Genomic DNA, 14,202 nt, shown 5'->3' with positions numbered 1-14,202 from the left:
CTCCTACTCTGGAGACATTCAAAACCCATCTGGATACATTCCCGTGTAACCTCATCTGGGTGTTCCTGCTCTGGCAGGGGGACTGGACTGGATGATCTTCTGAGGTCCCTTCCAATCCCTAACATTCTGTGATTCTGTGATAATGTGATACCTGCCTCCAAGGCAGGCCGAGCCACACCTCCCGGAGGAGCGGGGCTGCTCGGAAGGGCCGCGCTGCAGCCGGGCAGGCGCGGAGCTCCGGTTAGAGAAACCAAACTTTTTAAACTTCAGTTAAAAAACACGGCGGTAGAGGAGCGCAGAAGCGACGACGAGCAATAACTACGGCCCAGCTGTAAGCCGGCCCGCCGCTCCGAGAGCTCCTCGGTATCGCCACAAGCCCAGCCGCATGGGCAGGGCCCCAGCAGGGACGCGGGACCTGAACTGGAACTAGAGCGGGAACATCTCCGCCGCCAACCCGCCCCGCCCCGCCCCGCCCCGCCCCTTGCCCTTTGGCCCCGGCGCTGCCCCAGCGCTTCCTGTCCGCACCACGTGGGCGCGGCGGCATGGCGGGCGAGGCGCAGTGTCTGAGCTACGCGGGCTGCAACTTCCTGCGGCAGCGGCTGGTGCTGGCCACCCTCAGCGGGCGGCCGCTGAAAATCCGCAAGATCCGCGCCAAGGAGGAGGACCCCGGCCTGCGCGGTGAGCGGCGGCACCGGCGGCCGCTGGGGAAGAGGTCGGGGGGAAGCGTGGCGGCGGAGTCTCGGCTGTGCCGGGGGCTCGCTGCCGGGCGGGGACAGCCCCGCACCGGTCCCGGCGGGTCCTAGGAAAGGGGCGCGGGTGCGTGCCGTGTCTCCCCGAAGAGGCGCTCTGCCGGGAGGCGGGGGACCTGGCACACGCGGGCGGAGGGGCAGGAGGAGCAAGGAGGGTGTCACCTGGACGCCTTGTTTTGGTGGAAGCCGACGTACCGTGCAAGGACGTTCTGCTGGCGGCGGTGCGCTGAGGTCTCGCTTCTCCCACCTGGGCTACCGTGGGCCGGTCCGAAACGGAGAGCACCAGGGCTTGTGCCGCCCCGCCGGGCTCGGGCTGTCCCGTTTCCCCGCAGGGCGGCTGGGCTGCCCCTGCCCGGGGCCCGGCGGGTGGGTCGGACCCGCTGGCTCCGCTGACAGCCCCGCAGCCGGCTCCTGGCTGTACACTGGGCTCTTCGCTCCGAAGCTGCGGAATTTGGCGGCTCTCCGGCTGTCGTTGTCTGCTGTGTGCCCAGTGCCCTGTTCTCCACCTCTTTGCGGGAGCCGAAGTACCCAGGTTTTATTGTGTTCGGGGTTGTGCTTTGATTTTTGCCTGGGTTTTGCCCAAATAATAGTAAAAGTGAAAGGCATGAAATCTATTTACTTCTAACTTCTGAAAGCTTCTGACACTGTGGACTCCTTTGAGGGAACCCTTGCTTAGGGAATACCCTCTTCATTCCTGTGCAGGACCTTTGGCAATCTGAAGTAAATTTCGTTGCTTAATAGAACAAGACAGTAGGCTACCGATTGAGGAAGAACATTATCGTGGTGCTCAGTAATATTTTGGGCAAGGTGTGAAGTTTGGAACAGGTATAGGACCCTCCATCCTGAGGACGCTTCAGTTCATGGCTAGAAATTCTCTGAAACTGTTAAAACATTATTGTGTACTTCAACATTTACCATGACCCAAAGTATTTATTTTTACGATGGGATATTTGGTGGTGGTGAATTTTGTAGGTTTTGCCATGTTTTTCTAAACGGCATTTGAGTTGCCTTTTTTATATATGTGTTAAAATGTAAACTGTGACTGTAACAGAAAAAATAATAACAAACCCTGATTTGTGTTAATAATTCAACATGCAGTTCTCTGGTTTTCGTGACTGGAACATTTGCAACGAAAACTCTTCTACGGGTTTGTTCTCCAAGAGGGAAATGTGTATTCACTCTTGCACTGAAGAAGTCTCGGTACTGTCATATCAACTTGACTTTTATAAATTATCAGAGAGCGGAACTAACATTGTGTGACTGGGGCATCGACTGTTATGCAACTATTAATGAACCGTAATTTCTGCAGGTAGCCCTTTCGTTTAAATGTTTATTGCATCCTAGAAGCTTGTATAAGAAGAAAAAATCTGGTTACTGTTTAAGAAGCAATACAGGGTTATTGCTAAGGAAGTTTTGCAACCTGCCAACCATTTTGCAGGTGCTGCTGGTGCTTAAAACTACCTGGGTTTTGAACTCTATGTATGTTCTCATATTTTCCTTGATATTGAATCTATACCAGCTTGGGCTATCCAAATACTAGAATGCTAGTGTATTCCTGCTTTTATTTTTGCCCATTGTATGTTTTGCTTTGTACTGAGCAAAATGGAAATTGTCAAAGCTTTTATTCTGGACTTGAGCGATTCCTCAGGCCGCTGTGGTCAAAAGTGTCACCTTGGGTCGCTCACCGTGTGGCTAGTCCAGTGGTCACATCTGAGGGCATCTCAATTGGCTTGAGATGCCTGTAAGCATGAAGGCTCAAATTAACATCTGTTTTTACAGTGAGTTGCGTTTTCTCATATGATAGAATTATACCACAATAAGTTGGAGAGAGAGGGTAGCCTTACTGTCATGAAAGGCAGGAAAGAGAAAGTGTACATGTATGGTGTTGAAGTTTCATTTTTTTTTTCCAGGAATAAACTTAGGGAACTTTAAAATTCTGTCTTTGTTCTACTCCTTAGATTTTGAAGCAAGTTTTATTCGCCTGATTGACAAAGTGACCAATGGCTCTCGGATTGAAATAAACCAAACTGGTGAGATCTTTTTTCTTTTCTTCCTCTGTTATGGTCTTCCAGACTGTATCAGTTGCTGCAGTGAAATCAGTTTTGGCTTGACAGAGGTAGGTGTTCAGATACCATCGACTCAGAAGATCAGAAATAACCAAGCTGAGAAGCCTTGCAGTGATTGATCATGTGCAAGAAGATCAGTGCTCCACTGTAATGCAGAGAGTTAAGGAGACTGTATTGCTCAACAATTAAAATTAGTATTTGTTTACTGTGCAGGATTTTGTAGTTGGGGAAGGTCCTTCTGAACCAAAATGGATTTTTGTAGAAGGCAGAGTTTGGAGCAAGACTGCTTGCCTAGTCCTGCACAGAAAAGGTGTTGGTTTGAGCAAGAAGTATTCCATGCAAAAATTTCATCTGGTATCTGGTTCTTGTTTTTTTCTTGTTTTTGTTTTTTGTCTTTTTAAGGGTGGTGGTTTGTCTGTAAAGCAGATGAACTACCAGCACGTATGCCAAGACAGAGTTGGCCTGATGTTCTGGTGAACATTTAACCGATGTGGAGGATAATGATTGCTTGTATCAGCATTTGGGGGATTACTAAGACATCCTTCATTTTTGGGAGGAAAGCAGAGGAGGAGAAATTACGTGCAAGACAGACAGACACACACGTGTATTGTGCCATTTATTAACTGCAGACATAGAAAGAGTGCGCTGGAAGTGCTTCCATCTTTCATAAATTCTTCTGTCTCCAAGTTTGCTGTACACATTGTTGCAAAGCGTCTTTATGCCATGGTAATGGCCAGTGTGCTGACAGTGTTCTCATTTGGTTTGCTCCCCTGGCATCTTCCCCAGGTACTACCTTGTACTATCAGCCTGGTCTTCTATACGGAGGCTCCTTGGAACATGACTGCAGCCCTAGTCGTAGTATTGGCTACTATTTGGAAAGTCTGCTCTGCTTGGCACCTTTCATGAAACATCCATTGAAGATCATCTTGAGGGGAGTCACAAATGATCAAGTAGATCCTTCGGTAAGTTATAAAATCCAAGTACCAGAGGAGGATTATTTTTTTTTCTTAGAGGGAAAAAAAAAAAAAGGAAGACATGTATGAAACATGCTGCATGTTGCTGCATCTGCCAGCAAACTCTCTGAATCAAGCAAGCATTTGCTAAACTGTTTCCTTTCTGCATCACACTCCAAGCTGCAGTTTGTAATCCACCTGTTGACTTTCAGTTCCATACTGCTTCTGTCTTCTTCCCTGGAAATTCCCTTTAAGTGCAGTGTGAGGCCCTGCTGCTGGTTTGCTTCTCCTGTTCTCTTAGAAATTAGATGTGTTATTTCTCCCACACCTCACCTGTATTTAATATAAACAGAGAAAATTGTCTTTAAAATTTGAGTGTGACAAGGAAGGAATCTTTCTTTTCAGTTGGATGCTGGACATAGTTATACCAGTGCTGCTATGAAGCTTGCTTTCTGTTAGAAACAGAGCTCACGTGACAGTTACGAAATTACAGTAGCAAAAATATATAATAACTGATTCTTCAGAAAGATGCTAGAAGGAATGATAGATCAAAGGACTGTGAAATGCTTGCCTTGATTTCTGTTACTGCTGATTTACAGCCCTTTGTTCTAATAGTATTGTTACAAAAACGAGCTATGAATAATGTGGGATTAAAACACAGGAGTAGTACTTAGTGTTTATGCTGGGTTTTTTTTCCCAGAAAGACCCCAAATGTAATGGATTTTGGAGAACAGTACTGCTGTTTACCTTTTGAATGGTGATTGGAGACTGCCTATTTTCTTCTGAGTAGCTTAAGGAAATGCTGTCATCTGAGAACTTAATCAGTTTGAATGAATACAAATAGTATGAACTATAGTTGGAGATATTAGACAAGCCTCAGAGACGTGCTAGTATTTATGACTTTTCAACTGTTCTTCTCTTGTTATTCAAAAACTTGTTCTCTCACCTGTGGCTCTGTGAGACACATTAGTCAAAGGATGATTGATGTGAGTTGTAAGCAGCATTGCCAAGAGAAAACAAAGGAAAAGGAAAGCAAAATAAAAATGGCAAGCATGTTTTGTTAATCTTTCAGTCACTGTAATTAGACGTACTTAATAGAAATGGTAAGTAGTAAGAATCAAAGAACTATCTTTTGGTTCACTGCATCTCTTTAATCAAAATGGGGAATTTCAAGAGCAGTCCAATCTTAGCATTGCTTTCAGGTAAGTTTGGACACTTACCTAAGCAACTGAGTCTTGATACTGGAAATTATCGCTTTCCAGGCATCTGCCACATGGGCCAACAGTGATTAAACATTTTTAGTTGAAATGTGTGCATGGATTTGAGCCAGTTAGTTTGTGCTGGAAAGAGACTTGCACTGGCCAAAGCTCAGACAGAGGCAGGTGTTGGCATACATCATCTGAATCGCAGTACCTGACAGTAAGTGTAAATTAAATACAGATGTGCATGCTGAGGAGTTGTATCGTCAGTTCACAGTGCTGTAGAAATATAACTGTAGTTATTGTGACTCAGGTTGTGTAGTAACTTTTAAAGTGGTGATACCTGAATACCAATTCCTAAAACTGGTTTAAAGCTGTTCTATGTCTGCTTAAATTGTTTGAGGCAACATTAAACCTGGTGTATACCAGTAAACTACTTTAAAGAGTTTTACAAGATGTTTTGTATAGCATATGGCTCTGCTGGTTGCTGAGACTAGAAGCACAAGTTTAAGTGCTAACCTAAGCGAGTTATGCCTTAAATAATTGGAAACTTGGTTTTAAATTGATTTTTTGCTTTTATTTTTCAGTAGACAGAAGGTATTTAGAAAGTGGATGAACATTTATTACCTATATTTGCACTAAAAGGGATGCTTAAATTTTGTCTATCCATCTCTACACTTCCTGACTTTCCAAGGAGAAGAGGGAAAGGCAAACCAGTGTAAATGTATTGTGGGCAGTTTAAAATGGGCAAGGATTTTTCTCTGCTGCTCTTCATTTGAGAGCCTCTCCCTCTCAGCTTAGTAGGTACAATAGACAAGACACCCATTCATCTGCTTTGGGTACTGTTATTGTTTTTATTTGTGAAAGGGGTATCATGGTTTGTAAACATGTGTCTTTATTTTGGAGCTAGATGAACTTTCTGGGATATATGCTTGCGTGAGTGTATTCAGCATCTGTCATCTGCGCATAAATGTACAGGCTCACAGATGTGTGTGCGAAAATATGTATGTGCATACACAAACACATACACACATGATCCGGTAGCACGCCCTTGGTGCTTGAAAGAAGACGGTAGTCCTGCCCATCCTCCCTCCATCTCTCCTGCTTTCAGCCACACAGTCCTGCATACTCCATGGCCTGGACACTTTTCCAGAGCCTTCTCTAAGCCAGTTCAGCTAACTTGCAAAATAGCGGAGTGCATTTTCTCATGGAGGCATGCACAAAGTAAGTAGCAGGAATGTGTGTGCAGCCAGGGAAGTGTGACCTTTGCCTCGTAGTAGCAGTGAGTAGGTGAGCTGACCCACTGCACTTTCTGAAATTTGCTCTTGGGTTTTACACAACCTTAAGAGTATCTGTTGGATGCGATAGCTGTGTTGTGGGTTTGTGGTTACTCTTCACCAGAGACCCTGTTGCCAGGAGGACAGAAGGGAATATGTCGGATCTACTGTGGGCAGAGTGCAAGTGGTCAAAGCGAGAGGAAGGGTGTTTCTGAAGGGTGGCGTGTGGAAGGAGAAACTTCAGCTGAGTTCAGTGACACACAGGTCAGGCTGAGTTCCTGAGAAATAGAGTGTGTTCATGTTAGCATTTGGTTATTATCTACATTGATAGCCCTCTGGTGGGGTGCAATGAAAAGCTCTTTGACAGCTGGTGCTGTCCCGAAAGAGCACTGGGCCACTGAAATACAGGGTGATGTGCACTTGCTCACAGTTGCACCCTGGTGATAATAGTGTGTGGTACATCCTACATGAGTGAGAGGGGTACTACTGTGCTCACACTTGTTGGGAGGAGAGGTGGCTTTGGAATACCAGCTTGAACTGTTTGCTGGCAGCCTGCATTTGCATCATTACGTTTTTGTGCATGACCAGTGGTGAGACCTGACTGCAGGTAGCTGGTGGGACTGACATAAAGGGCTGAGGTAGTTTCAAGTCTCTCTGTATAGAGAGTACGTATTTGGGGGGTGTCTTTATAAAGTGCCTTTTGGGAGGGAATGGAGGTGACACACAAATGACAGCTCTTGTTTTCCTCTCATTCTCTGCGTGTTACTATGACAGATACGTAGTGCTGCAGTAACCTGGTTCTGGAATAGTCATTCTTAGAGTTTGTGTTTGCAAGCACCAAAGTTTTTCTACAGCTATGCCATGGGACTTTGAACTGAAATTACTTTAATGAGTTCAGCACATGAAGTTTTGCCTTGGAGCAATAATATTCCACATTAATCAAAATTTAGCAGTTGTCTGTAATCTCAGGAAAACAAGAGATTTTTCTACTGATTTCGACTTTTCTGCCTTTTTTTTTTCCTTGCTATACTCTTGATTTTGCTCTTCCCCACACCCCTGCAATGGTCCTTGTCCCCAAAACGTTATACTGTATTTGTGGCAGGGATCAGTGCTCTTCTGTGTAATGCTGATGGCTACACAGGCCAGCTGACACTTGCCCCTTTCCTGAGTAGCTGTGTGCTGTACGGTCTGTGTCTGGTCTTTTGCAGCTTTGCACTAGCTAAGGGATTCTGCAAACCACTAAAAATGACTCTTTTATTTTCTGCAATCACTATAGAGTTCTTTCAAGGAAGAAGGTTTGTACTTATACTAGTTTGTGAAAAAAAAAAGGTCTGTAGGACTCAGCAGCTTCTGTGCTGATGTTTTTATGACGCGTTTTCTTTCAGTACAACTTACTGTTGTGTTGTCTTCGCTGAAGGTGGAAAAACTGCCCTACAAAGGGATCTGGAGGGTGCTTTATGGCTGAGTACAGGCAAGAGACTGAAAACATGGGTTTAGGTCTCAGTTCTGCTACTGTCTTGTGATTTCCAGTGAAGTAGTTAACCTCTCCTGCCTGAACTCCCACTCATCTGCTAAGCAGAACAGCCTTTTTCACTTCTTTAAATACTGCCTATTTAGTCTGCAAATTTGGAACAGAGGCAGTCTCTTATGTGTTTGCCTGATACCCGATAAGTGTCATACCTGAAATTTGTCTGAGGACTAAAAACTGTGACAACTCTTTAAATTTTTGGAATCAGACAAACCAGACTTGAAATTGATCCAGCTTCCTCGTGCTGGTACTTCCTCCAGAGATACAGACCTCAGTCCAGAGAATTGCAAAAGTGGAAATGGAGGATGGAAAGGGAGTTCCTCACATGCACAGTGGAGCTTTTATTTTTTTACTGATATATTTCGTTTCATAAGAAAGGAGAAATATTGTGTGACTTTAATGTGAACCAGATCAGCTTGTTGAAACTTCTGCCAGTGGTATTTTCATGTGTCTGTGTGCGCGCACTTGCATATTAGTAAAGGTTTTGCTCCGAAAGTCAAATTTGTGTGATTAATGAATAGTATTGAGGAGCTGAATTAAGGTAGCCGGTCTATAAAAAATATATAAAAAACCCCTGACTTACAGTTTTTTAAAATTAAGACATTCAAATATTGTTACTACTATTAAAAACAACACCAAATGCCTCTTTGTAAGGAAGGAAGTGGGTTGGCCAGCAGGATTTGAAGAATGAGAACAGCAGCATGCACTTGTAGCTACTCAGGTAGCTCTGACAGGTTATTCACAATGTTGTAGGTGAGGGATGCGCTACTGCTTCATCAATGGCTTGCATTCTCTGCAAAGCAGAGAGTGAAACTCAAGAATTGTGGATTCTGGCTGAAGGCATGGGAAGGAGGGTGCTTTTGTTCTGCCTCCTGAACTACTGCCTACCTATTGCCTACCTATTTAGTTCTTTTTGGTCATGCTGTCCTGGTCCTGTCTCACTCAAGCTCCTTGTCTTGGGTAACTCGCTGTGATGTTGCACTGCCCAGTAATTTTTGTCACCTTTGGAGATGCTGCTGGAGTTTCAGCAGGGGGAAGAAGATGATAGTCACTGTTGCCTTATGTCAGCAATTAGGAGGAGCAATGGCAAGGAAAATCCTGCTCAGACCTGGATCTGGTGAGCAGTCTGGCTCAAAGGAAGGAGATGAATGATGTGTCACCCACTTCAGATTCTTCTGAGTATTTCAGCAGAAGTTACCTAGAAGCTTCTGTTTCTCAGAAACAGATGAAAAGAAGTTCTTGACAAAAGGATGGGGTTCTTCCTGCCAGATCAAGGGTCTGCTCCAAAATGCGAAGTTTCTTGCAGTCATCATTTATTTAGCTGTAGGAATTTTTTAGCAGTGACAGAAGAATATATATTTTTTTCAATATCTACGTTCAGAAAAACAAGTGAGCTGTTTTCGCTGAACCATAATAGAAATAAAAATCAGGCTGAGGAAGGCATCCAAAATAGAAAATTCCACCTCCCAGTAATTTATGCTAGCAACTTTTTTGGGTAGTGAGATACTGTGGTAGTCTTAAGAGTAACTGAAGCTCTCTGTGCTGCATTTCCATGTCTTCCTGTAGAATACCTGGTACAGAGAAGCCTTTTCTTTGTTAGGTACCTAGTAGTGCAATGTTTTTTAAATTACCGACTTCTGTAACTTCCAATAAAGAGGTTTTTTTTTTAATTCTGTATTCTGTAGGTTGATGTCCTTAAGGCGACAGCTCTGCCCTTGCTGAAGAAGTTTGGAATTGATGGTGAAGGTCTGGAAATAAAGGTAAGACAATTTGTTTCATTTTTTTCTAGCACATGTTGCAATGGTACTTTTTGTACTGCTTCACAGGGCCATAAGCTTGCTGCTGGTATCTGTCTCTAGCAGATATCTAGTTGTAGCCACACAGATTTCTAAAATTGCCTGTTTTTCTTGGCATGTTTTAACTGGCATACCAACCATTTAGTGATTGAATATGTGGTAGGAGAGAGACGCAAAGACTATGGGTAGAAAGGATAAGGAGAAAGTAGTGACTCTTGGTCTCGGAGATCTTTGCAAGCTAAGAAGTATTTTTTTTGTCTTGTTCCTCTTAATTTATCTTGTTTTTCCTTCCACTTGCTCTACCTGCCCTGTGCTTCGGGCTAGGGAGTAACATAGAACCCTTTGCCTCCTTCACCAGCGGAGGAGCTGGATCTGTGTTTGGGTGATTGAGGTTTGCTTCCAGTTTGGAAAACACAGAAAATAAACTTTTTTTTTTTTTAAAGACTACACTCTTCACAGGCCCAATGAAGCTTCAAGTGGAATGCATTTTTTAGATTGAAGAAATAAACTGTTGCCTTTCAAAGTTAAGAATGCTCATTTAAATTGTGAGAAGGCCATAGCTGCACCACTAGTCTTTGCTTGCTTTGCCAGTCCCTCTGGGTGCCTCCCCCCATGCTGCCCATGGCCCCATACCCACTCCAGCTCCCCACAGCAGGGCCAGTTTACAGCTCCCCACAGCCCTGCCCTGAGCCAGGCCCTCCCATGGCCCTGTGTCCCATCGCCATCCCTGGGGGGCCTGGCTGGGGCAGTGGGCCAGGCTGAAGCTACTTATGGGAATGAGTTAATTTTGGTGCCCCATGGACGTCTAACCATCAAATGCTTCTAGACTTTGTTCAGCAGTGAGGTACTGAGTTGCTACTAGAGACTGTCTTAAGCCATGGTTGCCCTTGTGCTAAAGATGTGGGATTTTTGTTTGATTGGTTTTGCTTTCCATTGAGAAGACTTGCCCTACTGTAATAGAGAGAAGGAAAAAATGAGTAAATTTTTCATTACAGATTGGTGCAAAATCCATTTCTGCTTTTAGGATGTCTCTTTCTCACCTGTGTTCACATAATACCTCTCCCAATAACTTTTTATTATAGATTAAATAAAAGTTATCATGTGTGAGTGTGTAAGTACATTCTCTGTGCTCTCAACTAACCTACTTTTTTCCTTCATTGTGTCTAGATCAACCGGAGAGGAATGCCTCCCAAAGGGGGTGGCGAGATACTGTTTGCCTGCCCAGTGAGAAAGGTCTTGCAGCCAGTTCAGTTCACAGACCCCGGCAAAATCAAGCGCATCAGAGGAACTGCGTATCCTTTTTTTTTTTTTTAACAACTTTTTTCTTTTAAATGATTTTACCTTAAAAAATTAATCTCCCAACATGAAGTCACAGAAGTGCACCTGTGTTGCTGAGCATGTATCCAGATAACACAGAGTGACATTACACAGAGGGATCACACAACTAGATGTCTCAAAACTGCTGTGTTTAGAACATTGCTGTTCAAAAAGCATCAGTAGACCAGTAAATAAATTTAAAACTGAACAGCACCGTTTAACATCTTTTCAATAGCAAGAAGAAGTTAAAATACCTTCTGTCACATACTGTAGCAGCACTAAAAGAAATCTGACCTTGTGTGTAAATCCAGTAGTAACAAATGTAGTTTTGTTATGCATTGAATAGGTGGCATCTTGGCTTCTAATGAGTCTAGCAGAGTCTTGGATGGGAGCTCAAATATTGTTATAGTTCAGTTTACACCTCGCTGCATACATGTGAACTAAGCTTTTTAGTGTGTTATGAGCATAAATTTGTTAGCTCTTTACCTTCAGTAGTACCATTGGAGATGGAAGTGGAGGCAGTTTCATATCTGCACAGAGATAAGGGCACAAGATAATGTTGTGAAGTACTCACTTTTGGAAACAGAACTGCACATCTAGTTAATGTTTTGGGGTCTGTGTGTTTTGTTTTGTTGTTGTTTTGTGTGTGTGTGTGTGTTCTTTTTTTTCCCTTGTGGTTTTTACATGTTCTGTTATGAGCCTGCTGTCACCATAGGAAGAAGGCAGAAATCCCTTATAGATAAGGTATACTAAAGGTATTTCGTGAGCTCCTGCTCTTTCTTGAGCGTTGGCCAACTTGTAGTTTAATTTGTGATTATGTAAGTCCCAAATGTGATCTGGCTTTGATTACTCAGAAGAAAAGCAGAAATGAGAGCACGTTTCTTGCCAGAGTTGCAGACTTGCAGCCTGTTCTACTTTTACTTTATTTCATTCCATCATGATTGTGTGTGAGAGGAGCATGCCTTGGCTTCTATTTCCATCTGCAGCATTTGGATGAGTGCAGCATTGCAAAGCGAGAACAATTTGCTGGGTGCATGTGATGTAGAATAAAAAGGAGGTAGCTCGTTGTGCTTTTGTTGGGGTTTGTCATGATCTTTCCATGAAGAAAATAATTTCCTTATGCCTCCATCCACCTCTCTAGTAAGTAGTTTAGCCTCTCTGTGTGAAGGAGGAAGCAATGATTATGGCTTTAGTGCCATCTTTCTGAATTGACATTAATGTACAGTGGCACTTTGAGCCACTTTGACTGGATTTGTTTGGTGTCTGAGAACTACAGGTTTTTGAATTTCCACTTCAGGTTCTCCTGGGCTCTTTCTCAGGGATAAAGGTTTGCCTTTAGTAAACCCGGTGAGAGGCAGTCTCAGTTTAGCCATTAAGTGGTCCTTCAGGCCAATAAAACACAAAACCTCTGGAAGGATAACGGCTTAGTTCTTCTACGTGTGCATTTTTGTCCCCTCAAGATTCAACTGAGCAAATCAGCTTCCTCACCACTGGGGAGCTTGTGTTGCAGCAACCTTTTATTGTCATCCACAATACTGGATGCACCAACTGCGCAGAATGATCAGTTTTCTGATTAATATTTAGTGGTTTTGGCCTTAAGATCCTAAAGCTTTTTGTTTACTGACTCCACAAGACAATGCAATGGAAACTTGTAGAAAAGGAATTCTCTTCTGCCAGCTGGGAGGTTTGAGAGTGTTTCTCTGCATTGCCATGTGCGTGTAGGTGCATTATAGTTGGGATAGAATTTGGAGCACAATGTGCTCTGTACGTTTGAAGATCTACTGGGAGCATCACTGAAGCAGCACCTGAGTGAAAAGGCACAAAAGCAGTTGGTCTGTTGGATGCTGTGAGGAGGTGGGTTGAGATGAGCAGGAAGGTGGTAATTTCTTCTTCCCAGAAACCATTACCTTCAGATGCTTAGTGAGTAGAGAACCAGTGAGCTTGGTAGCCTCACAGCACTGCAAAATAGTTGGAGAGAGCAAAGATTTTCTTTTTTTTCTTTTTTTTTTTTTTTTTTAGCCTTTTAAAATTGTTCTTTTATCTACCCAGTTTCTCCCTGGCAGAAATAGGACAGCATTTCTTGCTGCTAATTCAGGGAAACTTTGCCTGTCACCATCTTTTAATAGTATTTGAAGAGCAGACCACACAAGGCTCCTTCCATTATAAGAAAGCACAGGGTGACAGAATAACAATTTAAAATTATTAAAGAGCATTTTTAAGATAGATGTTTACATAGTCATAATAAGCTTTTCTGCACATGTTCTGTGTACTTCACTTCAAGGTGAGTGAAGTGAAGACTGTAGAAAACACTTAGTCACATGTGCTTCTCTACAGGAAAATGGACCAGGGCTCCTGAAATTATGTATAGGACAAAAATATATTTTCTGAAATAATGCTTTGGGACCTCTTGACCACTTTTGTCAGTCTCTGATTTAAATTTATTTTGTGACTGCAATGAATTCCTTAACTTGGAAATGTAGATACTCTGTCAGAGTGTCACCACAGATGGCAAACAGAATGGTGGAGTCTGCAAGGAGCATCCTGAATAAATTCCTCCCAGACATTTACATCTACACGGATCATATGAAGGGGGTCAACTCTGGAAAGTGAGTATCCTGTATTGACAGAAATGTAATTCTGATTTTTTTTTTGTTTGTTTGTTTTGTCTGCTGGGGTATTCTGATCTGTAATTTCATTGAGTTTTAGAACATGATCTTCTATTTTGCTGGCTTTAAATAAATACTCCTCAAGGGGAAAAAGTGGAATGAACCGCTAGATATTTGTTTTACTTGTGGTGAAGGGGTAGATGTGTTACCTTTACCTTAAACAAGGAAGGTAATAAATCATTACTTCCACTAAAGGCAACTTGAGCTCCCTTCAGTTTTAAACCTGTTACTTTGAAATGAGGTCAAGGTCAGAGGTGCCATAGTGTATTGTATAGTTGAGTTTGAATGCTGGTTTTCATATCTTCTGATGGAAATGGTAGTTTTAAGGGTGGAACCAAACTGTTCTAGAAAACTTTTGAGCTGTATGGGTTGTCTTCTACTTTACTATTACAAAACTAGCTGAAGAAGTGTCCTTTCACCAGTGATGACTGGAAAATTGAGACATTAATTTACTGTACTTCTGCAGATTTGGTTTGCCGACAGAACACTAAAGCAATGGATGCGATTCAGAAAACTTTATTGATATTTGTCAACTTTGTTGTCCTCTTGTCACTTTTCACTGAGATTTAAGGAGTTGTCGATAACTAATTTGTTTGTCTTCTGTCCGTATGCTCAAATGCAAGCACACACATCTTCTTTCATTGTTTCTGC

At 43.0% G+C, this 14,202-nt stretch overlaps 1 protein-coding gene across 1 annotated transcript in view; it reads left to right on the top strand.

Annotated features, from left to right (window-relative positions):
* The first annotated feature begins 503 nt into the window (after window positions 1-503).
* Window positions 504-14,202, top strand: part of RCL1 (RNA terminal phosphate cyclase like 1) — a 28,881-nt gene continuing 15,182 nt past the window's right edge. The window contains exons 1-6 of the mRNA XM_065860573.2: window positions 504-678; window positions 2,708-2,779; window positions 3,602-3,777; window positions 9,458-9,532; window positions 10,736-10,860; window positions 13,366-13,491. Of these exons, the coding sequence (XP_065716645.1) occupies window positions 543-678; window positions 2,708-2,779; window positions 3,602-3,777; window positions 9,458-9,532; window positions 10,736-10,860; window positions 13,366-13,491 (710 nt within the window). The 5' untranslated portion in view covers window positions 504-542. The remainder of the gene's footprint in view (window positions 679-2,707; window positions 2,780-3,601; window positions 3,778-9,457; window positions 9,533-10,735; window positions 10,861-13,365; window positions 13,492-14,202) is intronic.

This window comes from Patagioenas fasciata, chromosome Z (genome assembly GCF_037038585.1).
Source record: "Patagioenas fasciata isolate bPatFas1 chromosome Z, bPatFas1.hap1, whole genome shotgun sequence".
Taxonomy (NCBI): Eukaryota; Metazoa; Chordata; class Aves; order Columbiformes; family Columbidae; genus Patagioenas; species Patagioenas fasciata.
The sequence above is the reverse complement of the archived record's forward strand: the minus strand, read 5'-3'. Positions and strand labels throughout refer to the sequence as shown.